The sequence below is a fragment of the Phoenix dactylifera genome, chromosome 13 (genome assembly GCF_051530095.1).
Source record: "Phoenix dactylifera cultivar Ajwa chromosome 13, Ajwa_hap1_PhDact_Kaust_v1.1, whole genome shotgun sequence".
Taxonomy (NCBI): domain Eukaryota; kingdom Viridiplantae; phylum Streptophyta; class Magnoliopsida; order Arecales; family Arecaceae; genus Phoenix; species Phoenix dactylifera.
The window spans coordinates 26,097,774-26,116,720 of NC_143202.1; the positions used below are offsets into that span (position 1 = coordinate 26,097,774).

General features: G+C 39.6%; 4 protein-coding genes across 6 annotated transcripts; 1 reads left to right on the plus strand and 3 right to left on the minus strand.

Moving 5' to 3' along the window:
• The first annotated feature begins 79 nt into the window (after positions 1–79).
• On the plus strand, positions 80–1,769 carry LOC148700300 (uncharacterized). Its single transcript, XM_088710074.2, has one exon. It carries the CDS (start codon positions 203–205, stop codon positions 380–382), a length of 180 nt encoding a protein of 59 aa, XP_088566200.1. The 5' UTR covers positions 80–202; the 3' UTR covers positions 383–1,769.
• Positions 1,770–3,211: 1,442 nt separating this feature from the next.
• Positions 3,212–8,633, minus strand: LOC103719955 (uncharacterized). Of its 2 annotated transcripts, none has more exons than XM_008809443.6 (3): positions 8,477–8,633; positions 3,911–4,065; positions 3,212–3,686 (listed from the first exon to the last, which is right to left on the minus strand). In XM_008809443.6, exons 2-3 carry the CDS (start codon positions 4,056–4,058, stop codon positions 3,430–3,432), a joined length of 405 nt encoding a protein of 134 aa, XP_008807665.3. In that variant the 5' UTR covers positions 4,059–4,065; positions 8,477–8,633; the 3' UTR covers positions 3,212–3,429. The 2 variants fall into 2 exon arrangements, with proteins under 2 accessions (XP_008807665.3, XP_008807666.3); XM_008809444.5 differs by having other exon boundaries at positions 3,911–4,062; positions 8,477–8,607.
• A 908-nt stretch (positions 8,634–9,541) lies between these two features.
• On the minus strand, positions 9,542–16,109 carry LOC103719957 (nifU-like protein 2, chloroplastic). 2 transcript variants are annotated; one of them, XM_008809445.5, is made up of 4 exons: positions 15,732–16,109; positions 15,524–15,617; positions 11,498–11,808; positions 9,542–10,002 (listed from the first exon to the last, which is right to left on the minus strand). In XM_008809445.5, exons 1-4 carry the CDS (start codon positions 15,864–15,866, stop codon positions 9,814–9,816), a joined length of 729 nt encoding a protein of 242 aa, XP_008807667.4. In that variant the 5' UTR covers positions 15,867–16,109; the 3' UTR covers positions 9,542–9,813. The 2 variants fall into 2 exon arrangements, with proteins under 2 accessions (XP_008807667.4, XP_088566198.2); XM_088710072.2 differs by having other exon boundaries at positions 9,866–10,002; positions 11,484–11,808.
• A 1,244-nt stretch (positions 16,110–17,353) lies between these two features.
• Positions 17,354–18,947, minus strand: LOC103719958 (uncharacterized). The gene is made up of 2 exons (XM_088710084.2): positions 17,869–18,947; positions 17,354–17,773 (listed from the first exon to the last, which is right to left on the minus strand). The coding sequence occupies exons 1-2, from the start codon at positions 18,868–18,870 to the stop codon at positions 17,465–17,467; spliced, it is 1,311 nt and encodes a 436-aa protein (XP_088566210.2). The 5' UTR covers positions 18,871–18,947; the 3' UTR covers positions 17,354–17,464.

Sequence of the window (18,947 nt, forward strand, 5' to 3'; positions counted from 1 at the left end):
AACCCCATATATTTTCTGTTCTATTCTGACCGTTCGATAAGCATCCCATGGCTAGTATAGGCTTGATTTTGTTGCGGAGCCCAGAATATCTTCTTACAAACAGAAGGCCCATCCATCGAGAATTCTGAGATCGCTAGGCTTCAGATCTACCAGCACCGGCGAAGGGAGAGGAGAGAAGAAGAGACGGAGGAGAGGCTTTTCGATGGAGGGGAAGGAGGAGGAGGGGAAGAATAGGAGGAAGGAGGCGAAGCGGAGGCACGGGTCGACCACCTTGTTCGTGATGGTGGACTACCTCTTCCTCCTCATCTTCTTCTGTTTCCTCTGCTACGTCCTCCTCAAGATCTTGCCCGCGTCTGCTCTATTCTCTTTCACCACCTCCTAACCGGAAGAATTCCATCTTTATCTTAGGTGATAAAATGGCTTCTTTTAATTCCCCCTCTCTAACATTCGAATCGTTTCAGATCATTTCTTCTTGGAATTGCGGCGCATGATTTTGATCCCGGGCAAAACCTGTTTGTTTGGATGAATCTAATGAGAATATTTGTATTGTTTTCTGGTTGTAACTTCTAAATTTGTTGCAAGATGAATTTTTTTGCAAGATGGTGATCGTTAGATAAACGGATCATGATGTGGCTTGCGTTGTATCTCTTGTGTTGGATGAATGATTTTTCCCCATTTTTTCTTTTTTTTTTGTTTCTTGTTGCTGTTATACAATTTTTTCTTTTTCCATTGGCTTATGGAGTCATTGCATTGAATAATGAAGCCCATGATGGAAATGTAATCAGTATGGTAATGCTGGAAAGAATGTTCAGATTTAAAATTCATTTCTTTCGCATGTAAATATGGTTTTATAATGTGATGGAGTTTGACTCATTGGATTTATTCTATGTCTGAATCATGCTAACGTTGTTGATATAAATCTTATTCTCTCCACATCTTTTCCCCTTTTGGACTTGCCCACAGTGTTCTATACGTTGCCAGATACTGGAAGCGTGGTTGCAACCTAGGCCAGCAAGATTTTTTGATTGAAAAGAATTGAATTATTTATCTGTAAGTGTTATTGATGTATTGGAATATTATTCTCATGAATTTTCTGGTAAAGAGTTGACGAATTCGTTGCATAATGCTGACAATCTTTGGAAACCAATTCAGGATTGCTGCCTACTGTCATACTGAATTGGTTGGTTTATTCACTAGCCCTTGAATTTGATGCATGAACACTATAGACACCCAATGCTTGGTGCAACATAGATCAACTTCTCTTCTTTCTCTGTTCCTGGTTAAAAGTTTAGATTAAACTAGATTTGTTATATATGAATGAATTTTCATACAGTGTCTTCTTCCTGACTGTTTGTCACCAATCGATACTTAGAAGGAACAGTATTGGGTCAAGCAGGAATAGAAGGGGAAATAGAGTTTATCAGTCTTTGCTCGGTGGAATTTCTCTACAAAAGGCTAAAGAGTATCACAAGCATGATATATTTTGGGTATTCCACACAGAATCCAGAAGGCTCATATGAAATGCATGTTTGGCCAGGTGTAGATGTTAACTTTTGCAGCGATCATCAGTGGCAAATTTGAACAATATCATCGAAAGATTTTGACAACCGCCATCAGGCACAAACAATATATTCTGTGTTTTTAGAATTAAGCAATTCATAAAACATTGACATTTGACATGATTGCTTCATATATTCTGTAGTTGAAGGTTTGAATATTATTTTGTTAAAATGATGGATGAAAAATAAACTACAGTGGGCATTGTAGAATGATGATTGACTGTCTAAGACATCCTGGTAAATATTAGAAGATACTTACTTCCTGATGATCCAGACACCACTGAAATTCGAATAACTTCTGATAAAACAAATGAAACACCATTTTTCTTTCTTTTTTTTTTGGTTAATTGCACCTTGATGCATAGTATCCATTCTGCGGCTAATTTTGGGGCAGTTACATGCAACTTGAACAAGGGAGATGTAAAAGTTGCATTTTTCAGTGAGATTACATTCTTTACTGCATTTCTGCAAAGATTTCATTAGCTTTTGTGATGTAGTGGCCATTCACCATGTGTCACTGCATTCCTGTTAATATCTCAGGAACATCATAGCTGCTCTTGGTGGAATACCCCAGTCGTGGGAATTAAAAGAGCAAGGCACTTTTGTTTATTCTTTCCTAGGTGTATCCTGAACTTGATGTCCATCATCGGTTGATTGGTTTAAGGATGGTGGAACAAAGAAGGGGAGGATGTGTGCAAGAGGATTAAGCTGGAAGAGGGAGGATTGCTAAAGAGCAGAATGCTATTTGATTTTGTAACAGAAGGAAATGCAGGAACCTTCTTCTAATGTAGGGAGAAGAACGAATAAAGGTGATGTTTAGCAAGTGGCATGAGGGATTTGTTTCCTTCTCAACGGTGCAAGAAGATTAAAGTAGAGCTTAAAGTTGCAATAATTTTGAGAAGATTATGTAAAACACTAGGATTGAAGTGCAACTTTAAATTTTATGCGTATTCCTTCACTCTCAAGCCTCACTGGCAGCTGAAAATGTTGACGTAAAACGCCCTTGCACAATTTTTGTGAACGAGCAACCTTTATGCACCTAATACCAGGCTCTGAACAGTTCTTTTTCTCTCAGAGGTAGCTGGAGCTCGAAATCCAGCAAAATCCTCGTTTAGAGGATAAGCTCTACCGCTACGACCAAAATCCTTGTTGCATCACCTTATATAAGGCAATCATAATGAGAATCCAGAATTCAGGCTGTTCCAAATGTGTCGATCAGAGTTCCAGCTTGTGTGGGTGCCATGAAAAAAATGCCACTATCAGATAAATATTCCATACAACCTTAAGTATGAGCTACCTATCAAAAACACCTGAGCGTTCCACTTTAAGATTAGGACAGAAACAGACTTCAAAATACAGTAGAACGCACTGATTTTGCAGTTAAAAAGCAGTCCCAAGAGGTCCAATACACGCCTTTTTTTGAGCCTAAGCAGCATCTGAAACTTATTTCCACTTGATTACTTCTAAACAAATGCTGGTGCACCGATAGCAAGTGTCAATAGCCGAATAATTAGCAGTTTAGCACCACTGACATTACATAGTTCCAACCAGAAATTCAACCTGTTACTGATGACCTCAATGAAGGTAATAATGAACAAATGATAAATGATCAAGAACCATAGTCTAAAATTTGAAAACAAATTCTAGAATGATTTGCAGAAGAAAATCCATCTCAATCAGAGCTAGTAAAGGCCATTAAAAATATGTGCAGTGATCATCAAGCACTACAACTGACATCCCAGATTGGCTGTCTCTGTTCCCAACATAAAAGGGGACTATTGAAAGGTTTCAACATAACAAAACAATACCACACAATGCACACCACAATTCTAAAGTTGGACCAGCTTGCTTTCAATATTGGGTCATTAAGCTAACCAGGACCAACTTTGGGAATGTCATAATGCTCACTAAGATTTGCCAGGTACTGATTGAAGTCCTGAATCCGGTCACGATGTGATTTGTTTGCAGTCTTTGCCAGCCTATGCCTGTTGATTTTCTCCCTTTGTTCCACATACCGTCTCTCAGCTGGTGTAAGGTGATCATCACAAGCCGGTGTATGTCCATCCCCGAGCTTGTCAGCTTCAGTGCTTTCTTCAGTAGGATCAGTTGATACTCCTGCACTTTCACCTGAAAAGTCACAAACATGGGGCAAATGTTGCCAGGTCATTCAACATATCAGCAGCACTTGGCCTCATGGAGTGTAGAAAACAGTGGAAATCCATCCATATTTGATTTTGATTTGCAAATCCATTGGTGTCCTTAAAAGCCTTTGATAAACTATGAAGAAAAAGATAATATCATATTAGTTCCCTTAAAGAGATTCTAATATGTACAGTATAGTAACAGCCAACCTGCTGGAGGCTCATGTGTTTCAATTTGTGACTCGCGGTTATAATGATGCTTCTGCTTCGTTTTCTTCTTTACCCCACCTGTCTTGACATCTAATGCTTTTCCTTTCAGCTTAAGCTTCCCACCGACAACATTCTCATATGCAGACATTTTCCTACTAAAAGGAAGAACAAGGAATTCAATCTAATAAATGATACTATGCTTTGAAATATGATAGAATGCAGAGTACATAATATCAAATAAAACTATAGGAATGACATGAAAAACGAAAAATAGATTCCAACCAACAAGGTTCATATTCTTATTATTTTTATTTATCTTTATTTAACCTACCTCCTATTGAGCTTCCACGTTTACTTCCAACAAAAAGGTCTTCCATAGTTTCCAGACAGCATAATTAGAAACTCCAACAATTACTTGTTTACAAGAACATAAAACACATGCACAAGAATATCATCAGTTCTTTGAGAAGGGTAAAGAATATCTAATGAATGGTAGGTTCACATGATGGATTTAACAGGGAAGGAGTATGTGATGGAAGGTTATGCTCTCATAAACTGGTTAAGTGTCTGGATGAACAGACATACTTCTTACTTCTTAGCGTATTTACTTTCCTGCTTCTCTCTTTAAAATATTCATAAATTATTAAAAGGACGCATTAACACAAGAAAAGTGAATTCTTACAAAAGCATCCCATTAGTCTATCAAATATTCAAATACGGAAAAGAATATCTAATGAATGGTAGGTTCACAGCTTCACATGATGGATTCAATACGGAAGGGGTATGTGATGGAAGGTTAGATCTCATCAACTGCTTAAGTGTTTTTTTGAGTCGACATACTTCTTAGCTTATTTATTTTTATTTAATTTTCCTGATTCTCTCTCTAAAATGTTCATTAAAATGTGTACCAAATCATGATGCTCCCACCGCTGCAAGGTCTAGGAAGAGTCAGACGTACGCAACCTTACCCCATGTGCTGAGAACTTGTATTTGTGTTTCGAACCTATGACAACTAAGTCAAGATGGAGCAATCTAACCATTACCACCAAGGCCCACCGCCCTCTTTCTCTCTGTCTAAAATATTCATAAACTATTAAAATGGGTGTATTCACTAAAGAAGAGCGAATTCTTAAAAATAATTTTATGTATAGACTCCCAACTTCTAATTCTGCACTCTTGTGTTTCTCTGTTTATAGTTTATTCCTATGCGTGCAAATGTGGCAAAAGGAGGGATAATCTATCATTATTTTGTATGGCATATATAATATTGCAGGATACCATTAACAGGCCACAGTCATAAAAGTTGCTCAAGTGGCAAGAGGCCCTTAACCACCCAACTGTGCAACCAGGTCCTAAGTGTTCAAGCAAGCACATAATTTTATTTAATTTTCTTGCTTCTCTCTCTAAAATATTCATAAAAAGGTGTCCGAGTGCATGAGGCTCCCACCACCACGAGGTCTAGGGAGGTTAGATATACGTAGCTTTACCCCACATATGAAGAGGCTATTTTTGTGTTTCGTTTTTAACTCATGACACCCAAGCCACAATGGAGCAATCTAACTATTGTGCCAACGCCTGCCCTCTCTATCTAAAAGATTCATAAATTATTAAAATGGGTGTACTCACTATAGATGAGCAAATTATTACAAATAATTTTATGTACAAACTCCCAACTTCTAATTCTGCACTTCTATATTTCTCTGTGTATGGTCTATTGCTATAAGTGAAAACATGGCAAAAGGAGGGATAATCTACCATTATTTTGTATGGCATATATAATATTGCAGGACTACTTATAGGTAACAAGGCACAGTCAAATAAGTTGCTTTAAGTAATAGGAGGCCCTTAAGCAACCAACTGTGCGACCAGGTCCTAACCTGAGTGTCCGAGCAGCTAAGCTGTTTAGAACCCTTGAAAGCGACAGACACTTAAGTAGTACCACTTTTGACAACATTTTATAATATTAAAGTGGTCTCCAAATCTCTACTGATAATTTGATCAACATAAGTTCCTCGAGAGGGATGGTTTCCAGCAAAACATTCTAAGATGATTATAAAGAATTGAAGCTACCATTTATAATTATTCTTGATGGCTAAGAAGAAGTAAAGCTCTATCAAGCAAAGAAGAAAACTCAATTCCTAGAGTAAGAGTGTAGTTGTGGAATGGGGAAATGAATCTCTAAGAAATTCTAATAAGCAAGTTCTTAAGAAGTTGGCACGGTAGCAGGTTCCTATAAATTCCAAAGCATGTGCAACAACCTAAGGTAGAAGTAGTTGTTTTGTGCTACTAAAGAACAGGATCATTCTTAATTATAAGTAAACATGGCCTAACATACATAAACAATAATCATCAATTCTTGTCCCATCTATCTACTTTCAGCTTTGTGATCTAATATAGTCATTCCTTGCTCTTTCTTAGATTTAATAGACATTGATCTCAAAATCCTCAATTCTACCGCATTCATCTTGTTTGCTCGGACCTTCTTTATTTCCCACGATCCCAAACTGTATAACCATGCAAATCTTATTGGCAGCTTTTATATAATGCTTTTCCTAAAATTAATAAGGAATACGTCAGTAATGTAACATCCCAAAGATCACCTCTCTAATTCATGTACCCAATGCTAATTTAGCTAACTATCTCTTCATCTATCTTCCATTATTAGATACAGTAGATTATTAGTTTGACAACATAAGTTTGCCATGGTATCTCTGGACAATCAATTTTGACTAGGGTCTTATTTTCATTTCTACCCAATACAACCTAGAATAATATATCTAAACAACAAACAATTGATAAGTGACCAGCATGTGCGACACATGGATACCAATGCCACTATATCAATTCATACTTATCCCAAAAACAAACCGTTACTTTCCCCAGCATGTGTTTGCATTTTCACTTGTCAAAACAGTTGTTATGTAATCACACTCTCAGGCCCCCACCCTTTACATTAGAAAATCCTCTCCTAATCTTTCCCCATATTGTTAGTCATCATCTCTCACTAAACAGGCTCCTCATCCCTAATATCACAATCTACTCAGTGTGTACAAGAATTCTTTGTTTAAACCACAGTTTTCTAGTGCAGATCATGAGGGTTTTCTTTCTTCTCACTGGGATGGAAATACTATTTTTGCTTTTGATGGAAGCCTATTTTCCCCATTTTTAACTCCTAAACTTGTTCTCTCATGCTACAGCTTCATCATCCCACTACTTGGTGACTTCATGACTCAAAAGAATGTCAATGTCATCATCTTCTTTTTGAGAGTGACAACTAATATGAATGTGACATATCACACATGGATGTCGTTAATTGAGACTGTTGAGTCCTCTCTACTCCAGCTACATTGGACCCCATATGCCTCTTCCTTCCATCCTCAACTTCCTTAGTTGTTCATGCAACATTTTTATGAGCCTCTTTCTTTAATAGGACCCTTCCTCCGACATTAACTCTCAAGTGACCAAGTATCACTGATACTCGTCAACATCATGGAATCCTTGAGCCCTTCTGATATCCAACCGGCTCTATTGAACTCTTTCTATGTCCAACCTAATATCCCTCCAACCATGAGTTCCATGGAGTTACTATGTCTTTTAAGGTCAGTAACCTACCAAGGATTCGCCTAATATCACCTTCTCCAATGCACACCATCTATAGCATATCCTATTACACCAACATAATAGTCTTGTAAGCCCCTCCATATCCCAATTTCCGAGCGCACATTGCATCTCAATTTTTACTAAAACATATATAAAGTAATGTTATTTCTACCATCAACTCAAAATGGAAGTTTTTAAACCTTTTCCTATTTCTTCAATCTAGATGTTGCCTTCTCCAGTGAATAGAACTTATGGGCATGATCAAAGCACATCATCAACTCAATCAATCATGTATTTTCATTATTATTTTTTTTTACCGGTTAATGCCCAAAACAAGCTCCATTTGAAACTCTTTCCATTACATGCATGCCCCTCCATCATATTACTACAACTTGATCATCTCCTATGCCAATCCTATTTTCCTATACTCTTACCGAAGCCACTAAGCAATTCCATTTATCTACAAAAGATATGATGTAAATATCAGCCAGTACAACTGATCAACATTCCATTCATTGACCCCGAATTCACCATGTCACACCAAATAACATAGCCAAATTCCTGGACCAAACTTGCACACAGAATTCAGATCTTGATCGTTTTCATTACTATTTCTTGTTCCATCCATCAGATATCTCTCCAGTAAGCCTCTCAGGAAAGTGGCGCCTTTCTAAAATAATCACTTGCTCGTCACTATTCTTATACCTTGTTCTTAATTGGGCTCGAAATCCGTACTAATCGACATCAAACTACAGGGTTCTTCATCTTTCTTGAGAAGTCCCTTTCCCTAAAGGAGCAAGAAGCAAGAAATAAACCGACTATAGAGCGTAAAATGTAAAAATTGAAACGTACGTCTTAAATTATTGCACAAATCCAGTTAAATTTTTAATCGATTAGTTTCTTGCGAACTTCTTATCATCAATTTCTCAGGGTGAGAGACGGATGTAGAGAAAGAAAGAACCGTACCGGGTTTCGGTGGCCGGCAGGCGCCACCGGAGATGGAGGTGCAGCGGACGGTGGAGCGTCGAGGAAGAGACTTGGCTCCCTGGGCCCCAGAGCGTGGAATCGTGGAGTGGAGAGATCGAAAGAAAGCCCCAATTCTTAGCCCCCCGAATTTGGTGGGTATTTTAACACAACCTAAACCGTCCGGTTCGTGCGAACCGGGAAGGCTTTGCGGGTTCTGTCAAACCGGCCAGTTCGAACCCGTTTTCAAAACCACGGTGGCCTATAGCTTAGAAAGAGTCAAATAAATTAGCAAAAAAATAGCATGATTTTGGTTGGGTTATTAAGAGGATGGTTATGGCTGATGAGAATTGAGAGCCACTTTGTAAAGCAAAAGAAGGGATGGTAGTTGGGCAACAGGTGATGAGGCTGTGGTGCAAGGGCTAATGTTGCTTCTCTAGAAAATTTTTTGCCATCTCTGATGAGCTTGCTCCTTTGTTATGCCATGTTTTTTTGGCATGGAGTAAAGCTCATCAACCAAAAGCAAGTAGGAAAAATAGCAGGGAAGCAAAAGAATGGCATCCGAGCCATGAATTTTTCTTCTCTCTTTTACTTCTCTTTTTAAGAACTTCTATCTATTAGTAATGAGCCATTCAGAGGAGGGTTTGAATTTTCAACAAGTAATCCAGCTTGGGCTGGAATGGTTTCATTCCACTCTGTGAATGACTTCATCAAGTGGCTTCACTCATTAATAAAAATAATATCTTTATCCAAATAGGCTGAACTTTATTTTTTCCAACTTGCAGAAGCTTAGTCATCCACTGATCATTTTGCTCAGCAATTTACAAAAACTAGTTGACAAAAAAAGCTTCATAGATAAAAAAAATATGCCAAGAGAAGATAAGATGGGTAGATATCTAAAAAATTTATTGCATAACTGTTCTCAGTTACCAATCCTGCAAAACAATAGGTTGATTCCTGAGATTATTCATAGCCACTTGGCATTTATATCACTGCATTTGTCTGCCACAGTCCATGTTTGTTCTTTTCATTGGCATGCTCACTTGGAGAATGGAATGCAGCAACTCATATTTAAAAATGGTACCATTTTATTTCCAAATGAATTGCAGATAATACATGCCTTCCACTAAGCATTTGAAATAGTAAACAACTATAAAATTTTTGCATTTGGCAGAATTATTGTCTGTACAAAAGTTTAACACGAGGCTATGAGAAAAGGCATAACAAAGTGTTCTTTGCCCGCCAGGTATTTTAAGAGCTGTCTGCTGCAACAACAAGGATCTTTTCTTGGGTATTATAAGAGCTGAACTGATGCATTTGCAGGGATCCTTTCTATGGCATCACAGCAGTTGAACTGCTGCTATGGCAGGAATCTTTTCTCGAAGCTTCTGTGTTAGTGCCACTCGAACAGTCATAACCCCAGCAGCTGGGCCCGAAAGTCGAATTTTCACAATTGGCTCTTCAATGCTGACAAGCTCAAGTTCACCACCACCAGTTCCACTGAGGTATGGCCGGATCTCATCAAGTACCTGATATGGGGCAAAAGATGAGCATCAAAGTTTTAGCTTCCACATCATTAATTGGTTAGCAAATAATAAAGGAGCAATGTGCCTACATCATGTAGGCTCCTGGGACGTAAGGTGGCCAAATGCACAAAATTGTACAGATGAAGTACAGAAATGGGCTTAGGGATTTTGATGCAGATGAAGATTATTTACCTTTTTGTCGTCATTAAATATAATTAATGATATAGATGATAATTACATTTATTAGAAAGAGGATAGGAAAAAAATGGAAAGTAAATGCATGTGCAAGACTATCAGGAAAGATGCCTTTTTATGAAACCATCATAAAATTAGGTCAAAATCAAATTGATATGGTATGAGAATCTATGCTGTGTAAGAAGTTGAATATAAGTGTCCTGCCATGCCCAGGAATAGAGTGATTATCTAGGTCTAACAAGAGGCTTGTAATCAAAACTTATTAATGTGATGTGAATATACACATTTTGACATTCAGCCCCTTTTTTTAAATTCTTTCCCAAGGGTGAAGGCTCAAATATTTTTGTCACCAAAGTACTTCACTGGAGTTTTAGTATGACAAGACTACTGGTGCATGAGATGCTTTTGTTATAAATTTTTGCTGGACACTTTTTTTTTTATGAACTTTATTGGATAATTTTGGTTCATTAATAGGACACTGTATGTCTGAAGACCTTGTGCTGATTATAATTCCTAAAACATTTCTCTTTTGTTAGGTTTGATTTATAATGTAAAACTTGAATCTTATATATTGACATGGCTGGTCATGGAAATTGAGGCAATGCTTGATTCAACCACTTATGACAAAAGCCAGACCCACACCATCTCCCTAACATTTAGGACTCATATGGGGTGGTGGCCATGAATCAACATGAGTGTACGACCATGCCAGCTTAGTGCAGTCAAAAAGCGGCTGAAAAAATTTGAATGGGAATTATTACTTGTTAACAAGTGACTCATTCAGAATTTTTCAACTTTTTTAAGGCATTTTATGTCAGGATTAGTATTATTGACGCTTCGAAAATAGATGCTACTTCAATATCTGCACCATGTTACAGTTGACCCTATTTAAGAAGTAGGTACTGCAAATAATGGAAATTGGATGGCAATCTAAATCAAGGCAACCTCATAGAATTGGTATCGCATATCTAGACTGTATCCATACCCAGTGAGTTATACCTGACCCATCTCTTAATATTGAATCTACAAGAAACAAAAAAAGATACTGGAAATCAGTGAAAGCACTTGCCAGTTCCCTCAGCAAATGATAACATAAATGGTGGGCCCCACCATGAGCCAAAGAGGGGATAGAACTAAGAAAACAAAAGTACAGCAATCCCCCACCCACGTCAGCCAGCAAAAAAGAGACTCTGACCACACCACAAGTATAATTGGAAGAAAATGAAAAGCAAATTATGGAAGGCAGTAAATTTTTCAAAGAAAAATAATTGTAAGGAAAGAACTGCTACCATGTAAATGTTACCTTCTCGATGTTTTCGGCATTCAGCTCAAGCCCTGCTTCCTCATCATTAATGGATTCAACTGCAACTATTTCTGGAATTTTCTCCATCAAGCGGCGCTCAATGCCCATCTTCATTGTCATAACAGAACTTGGACATGATCCACATGCTCCTTGTAATTTCAATCTTACAACATTTCCATCAATCTCATGTAGTGCGACATTTCCTCCATCTGCAATAAGATATGGTCGCACTTCATCTAAAATTGATTCGACATTTTCTGCAGTTAGTGGCAATTCCACTACTGGATTAGGAGTAGCGATAGCTTTGACCACTGCAGCAAGGAACAAAGAAGAATGACATCACAAATTTATTCAGGGAAAACAAAATAAAAAACCAGTATATATTATAACAGCCTTGCGAAAAAATTGCCAGAAACATACTTTGTAGCCCATGCTGAAACTTAAGACATTTGCTAATTGGCTAATTGGAAGATGCTTGCTTGAAAAGTTGGGTTCAGTTTCAGTTCCATATCAATTACAGTTTTACGGGTTTCAAGTCCCTTCAAAGCATGCTTCTTAGCATACCTCATTAAAGATAGGGAAATTGGATGTTGCCAGAAAATCAAACATGTCAGGTTCGTTTTTGTGAATTCCTAGGAATCCAAATACAATATCCACTTGAACCAAAAGAACCATGGTCCCAACTCTCCAGTCTCTCTTTTCTTGACATACACAGGACGAGGGATCAGCTCTTATATGTTGAATAGAACTATAGAAGTGTCCTTCGGGAGTAGATGACTTGAATTCTTATTTATCATAGTATAAATTCACTTATTTTTCTTTCTCTCGAGAACACACCTTTTTTCATGCCCTTGATGGGGTGGGCAAAACTTTCTTACAGTATTTTAAAGGTGGTTGCACGATGTTTGCAGTCATGGGACTGCATATTGCTTAGCAAAAGACAGATACATAGAAAAATAAATAGAATATCAAAATAAATTAAAGGAGTTAAAGAAAAAAAAACATAGGTAAGTGTAACATGGACATGTTAACTCGTTACATTAAAAAATCAATAATATTATCCAATAATATTAATTAATAAAAATAGTCCATAACTTAAGTTACTGCAACAAGCAAATCTACCAAATGACACATAATATTTAAAACAAAATAGTAAGAAGAAATCAATCAAATTTATAGTCTATAGCTAAGATGTTTGAACACCTATGAGAAAGAAATGGGGGTTATAATTTGTTTGGCCAACACACCCAAAGCCAAAATCTAGCCAAAATATACCATCCAAGACCCTTCTACACTACTCAGACCTAAATGGGCTGCTTAGATACCCGCCAGACCATCGGACCATACATAGTTGGGCCCTAAGTAGGGTGGTCGAAGGACTACCAGCCAGGCAGTTCAAGTGCCTGCTCCTTAAAACAATACTTTCTTCCCCTCTTTTCTCACTTGGGTTTCAATGAATCATTACTGCATCTCAAAGGAGTGGAACAATAATTATTTTTGGGTGCTTAAGACAAGTAACTACTTCAGAAGCCTTAAGCTAGTAGCATTGTCCAACCACTGCTCATAACACCAAGAGATCTTGGTTCTTTCTTAACCATAGCTATAAGCAGCATTTCTTTGTCCAATTATTATATACCCTAGCTTGTCATTTAGTCCTATATCTAGAGGATCTTCAAAAAGGATACTTGCCCTTGAGCTTGGATTCTTTGTGTCCATTTCTCTATTACTTTCTGCTTTATATGACTCCCATTGGTCCACATCAAAGCCATATATCTTTGTTGGTCCCACCAGCCTCCCATCTAATGCTTGCAAATGGGGTCTTTCTCCTGTTAAAACAGAGAAGAAAAAAAATTGAATAAAAAAGAATGAGGCAAGGCAACGGCTATCTCTCAATCAACGATCATCCTCCTCGGCCGCCCTCTCGAACTCTATCAAAGTCCCAAGTTACCCAAGATCATGGAGGCTATGGGAGCTTGGTGGGGTCTCCAGTGAGGATGGTTAGTGGTGTCTCTCTCCGACAAGGAGACATAGGCCACTAGCAACTCTGCCTGCTCCCCTCCTCAAGTCTCCTTTTTAGAAGATTTAGATTTAGATTCAGATCTCTCCCTCTCCTCCCCTTCACGTCAGCCACCCCTCTTCCCTTTGCCCCCTTGCTCGACTTGAACCCTAACCCCAAGCCTAGCTTCAATCCCTCCTAGATCTTCACCTGTTGTGAGGGATCAATTCTACCTCGGCGCCCCTAACAATCCCTCCCTCAATGCCACCCTCTCCTGCCTCCGCCTCCTCTCCCCAAGTCATTCATTCTCCATACACTCCGCCACTGCCCCCAACTAACCATTATCAGGCCCTTTGCCCCACTCCTCTACCTTTGCCTCTGCTTCTTTGACTAGTTTGGCCACCAACCCTACCAATGCCACCCTTGCACTACCTACAATGCCTCGTTGTCTTCCATCTTCCACCTCTATGAGTCCCACATCACCAGCTATGACATCGCTGGCAAACCCAAGCTCGCCCTCTAGCTTTTCGACCACATGTGCTTCCATAACCTCTACCTCAATGCCTTCTCCAATCATACCCTCCCCAACTCCCTCATTGAGGCCTCCAGCTTTGACTTCACTAACTCCATCTTCATCCATGTCGCCACCCACAGCCTCGTCAACCACATCACTACATGCATCAATGAAGACCTTTTGCTGCCAGGGCCACCTCAACCATGCCGAGGCCTACCTCACCACCACAAAAGCTCCCACATTTCTGACTACTGCATTGCCGATAGTTGAATAGTGGCAAAGGAGGATGATCGGCAATCGGAGAGACGGCTGTGCGGAGAAGCCCCCCTCAAATCAGTGTCATGCTCTTACCCTTCTTGTCCTCTTTGTTTCTCTTTTATTTTCTTTTTCAATTTTTTTGATGGGAGAAAGGATGATGTTTGCAAGCATTAGACCGGAGGCTGGTGGGGCCTAACAAAGAAACGCGGCTTCGACATGGACCAATGAGAGCCGCGAAACATAGAATGTAACAGGAAAGCAGGCATAGAGAATTCACACTCCTTGCCCTCGCCGGTTAGGTTAGAGTTTTATCTTAACAAAGGGAATGAATCAAATAAAACAAATCAAATATCTTCTCTGAAAATTTCTCAAGAACAAAATGGATATGAAGTGAAGGTACCAGTTCATAGGACCCTTCATCACTTAAAAATGTGATGACACAGCTTGTAAGTCTTCTTTACTGAATTAATTCCAACTCCATGTTTTTGTACTTACAATTATCCACCACAACACCTTCTATGCTCATCTTTTGGTGCATCCATCTTTTGCTTTGTCCACCATGCCAATCCAAATAGTAAAACCAAAACTATCACCATTTGAAGAGATGGAGAGTTGCAATTAGGTTTTATAGGCATGCAATAATGGGACACTACGGACATGCGCCATCCTTCCTGTAATCAAGACCATCAGTTGAGTAGATTCTCATCTATTATCCCTACTTCTTCGTATTAGCCACATCTTTCTGTCTGACTCAAATGGATATTACAAAACAGAATACCATACTCATAAACTATTGGTTTTATATAATCCATTGTTTCTGTTCGACGTGATATGGTTTATTTATATAATTAACCTCTAAGACCCGTCTACTTAGAAGCAATTCATCGGTAACTTCAACTTTAAATCCATTCTCTGATCACATGTATATATTAGCAGCTACTAACCAGTTATGAAAGACAAGCACAGAGACAAGATTTATGGAACTAGTCAAATCAACAGCCACCCAACTGAGAGAATACGAGATCCTCCCTTCCACATCTCCCGACAAACAGTACGTTTACGATGCAATAAAAGGAAATAAATCCAAATCAAAATTATCCATAGATTAAGCTATCTTGCAAATCATGAATCCTGATAGAGAACTCCGGTGTTTTGTAAGATTAGAAACAGAGAAGGAACCCCCCCAAAACCCTACTTTACGAAACGAATAAAGTCCAATAATCTAAAGACAAGACATGAATTGAAGTGAGAGGCTCACCGTGCCACCGCGTTCGGGATCTGGGAACCCTCCGAAGAGCGGAACGTGAAGAAGTCCCGACCCTACAAATCCTCCTTCCCCTGAAGCCCGAATCCTGCGATTCACAGAACAATTACAACAATACACGAAATAAAATCAGATTAAAGAGATTACTAGAAATTTCTCCTTGGAATCAGGGGTGAGGAGGGGAGGGGGGCGAGAGAGAGACCTTGGAGGAGACAGGTCGGAGCGGAAAGAAGGCGGAGGGAAGAGAAGAGGGATAGAAGGAGGAGGAGGAGGCTTCCGGGGACTGCTGAGATCGGCAGAAAGGAGGAGAAGGATTTAACACCACGGATTGCATCATTAAAAGCTCTCGATTTCTCGATCTTCCTTGCCGTGAGGCTTCTCTCAAGGAAAGGACGGCAGGGCTGGACGAGCAACTCAGCACGCTGCAACGACGATACGCAGGTGACGAGGGCGGCGTCAAACGAGTGGAGGGGGGGGGGGGGGGGGGGGGGGGAGACTGGAAATCGCCATCTCAATTCAAGCGGCCAGAAATAATATATGGTTACAGGGCCACCATCCCATCTTCTAGGCGGTTCCTTTTTCTAATTGTCAGCGGCCCGGCTGGTTGGAAACGTAACCTCAGCCCACTTTGGCGGAGCCGTTCGCACTAGAACTTTCATAGATAATTTTTTTTTTGTGGAGCAGAAGTTTATAAAAAATTATTTATTATTTAATAATTATATTTTTAAAGCACCGTAAAATTTTAATATGTGTTTGATAAATAATTAAAAAAATACTTTTAGAATAACAAAATAACTATAAAGAACATTGTATTTTGTAACAAAGCATAATAAAAAATATATATATAAATACAAAAATATATATAATATAATATAATATTATTTTAATATAGTTAATAAAATATTGTATACTATAGCATCATAATATAATATAATCCAATATTATATAACATAACATATTAATATATTATGATATAATATAATATAATATAATATTTATAGTATAATAAATTTTTTGATAAAAATATTATAATTATTATAATTATATATTATTTTTTATTGATATAATATTTTTATAAACTAATTTTTGGAAGAAAATATAGAGGCACACAATCATACTTGCAGAAGTAAGATTTTATGATTTTTTTTTCTAATGCTTTTCTTGTTTAGAATGATGGATAAATAAATGAAAAAAAAATACTTTGATAATGTGGCAAGGAAGAAAGCCAAAGCCGGTTAATTTTTTTTTCTTCGTGCATTATGATATGAAAGGATACTTTCTACAATTATATAATTTTGTTATAGATATTTTGGTCTTAAAAAAATTATAAATCTAAAACAGCTTCTCGATGCATGTTAAAAGTACTTATCCAAAGAAGTTACATTTTGGAGCTTCTCTCAAGTAAATATTTTTAACTTTTTGACAAAATTAAAATAACTCTGCCAAAATGAGACTTAGATCTCGTAAGATGGCTCTATCTCTCTCTATATATCCATTGCCATTCTACTATCTCCTCCCACTGTTGACATTTTATTCTTTTCTGGTCCTCTTGTATCGTGGCACAGTATCAAAATTTTATCTGCATATTTTGCTTATAATGAATGTACTGATTTGGCCAAACATACCAAAACTTATCATTATATTTTCATAAAGCTCCCTGTTGACCGTTGTGGCCATGAAACCCAAATTAAGGGAATATCTCGGTACCTCGATGCAATGCTTACAGTTTACGTAAGTCGATAATTAATTTATCCATCGTAAAACTAATATTTTAGTTAGAGAAGGGATGGAACGGACCACACAACAACACAAAGCCGGTATACATGTCAAATTGCAACGTATAACAAAGCCAGTATTAAATTTCGCCAGGAGAAGACAACAGCCCACCATCACAATTCACAAAGCAAACCACACAACTTAAGCATGTCCTGGACTTCAACAACTAGTTTGCACCCGATGGGCCAGGTGCACCAGGTGCCAGGTGAGACCCATGAGAGTCAAAACATTGAGGAAGGATGAGTAGTTGTTGAGCATCTTCAGCCTCTTATTCAGCTTCACCATTCTACTCTTCACCACCTCCTGGTCCACCGTCACCGTAGTCCTCGCCACCCCAAACGCCGTGCTCGTCGGCGTGGCGGCAGCAGTAGTCGTGGTAGCCGTCGCCGACGCCGGCTCAACGAGCACGTCCGCCATGTCCCTTCCCCTTCCTTCTTCCTTCATCACCTTCATCCTTTCGAACATAGCCTACGAAGTAATTTGAACCAACTAAATAATTAGAAACTATAACAAATCTGGACAACAAAAGAGAAAGAATCCTCTAGTACTATATGATAGCCAACCTTCGTGGCCTTAGGCTCCAGGAAGAGCATGTTCGCCAAGACCAGCACAAAGGATCCTAGCAAATTGTAGCCCTGCAACCGCTCTGCCACCGCCCCCCGGCCCTGCCCAAAGAAGTGTGCAAGCCATGCAACTCCGACGCCGTAAGCCACCACGCGGAAGTACACCGGATACAACTTGCTCTGCACCAGCCCAAACTGCTGCCTCGGCAGCGCTGCGGCGAGCACATGGCTCGACACGAAGGTCACCCACACACACGTCCCGTACGCAGTAGCAAACCCAAGCAGCTGCGCGACCGCCGCCGCCGTGCTCGCCGTCTCCGGCGCCCCGACGTACACAATCGCATCATAGGCCACATCCCGAGCTCGCTGAATTATATCGGTCAGGTTCCGCCGCAGCTCGCTGGCTGCCGCCGCCGCTGCCTCGGTCTCGTTCACAACCTTCTCGGAAATGCTTGATATATTTCCAACCATCTCCTGCCCAGCTTCCTTGCACGAGTCCACCGTTTTCTTGACGGTGTCCTTCGCGGTCTCCTTGAGTTCCGAGGCCTTGGCCTCGGCGATGTCCCTGCTCCTGTCCATGACATTTTTGGTGGTGTCCTTTGCAGTCTCCTCAAGCTTGGAAGCTTTTTCGGCGACCTTATCCTTGCTCCTGCCAACCAGGTTGGATAGCTTATCCTTGCAGGTGCCATAGGCATCGCATATCTTATCCTTAGTGGAATGGGATTGGGTGGTGGGAGTGGAGAGGCCCTGGCCAACGTTGGGGAGATGGGAGGCAGCCTCTTGGAACTTCTCCTTCGCTTCTTCAATGAGGTGATGGGCGGTTTCGGAAGGCGGGGAGTGGTCAGAGGGGACATGGCGTTCGTACTCGACGACGATGAGGCGGTGGCCTTCTCGGACGAGAGTGTCGGGGTGACGGGGCTTGGGTGGCTCCGGCGGGGGCGACCATACGCCGGCGGCGGCGAGGGAGGAGATGAGGAGGCCCAACGCCAAAAGGTTCATCATCTCTGCGTCTAGAATTGGGTCAAGAAACAACAACGAACAAAGTGGAAGCTAGCACGTCCGTTTCGGTTTCAGTTTTT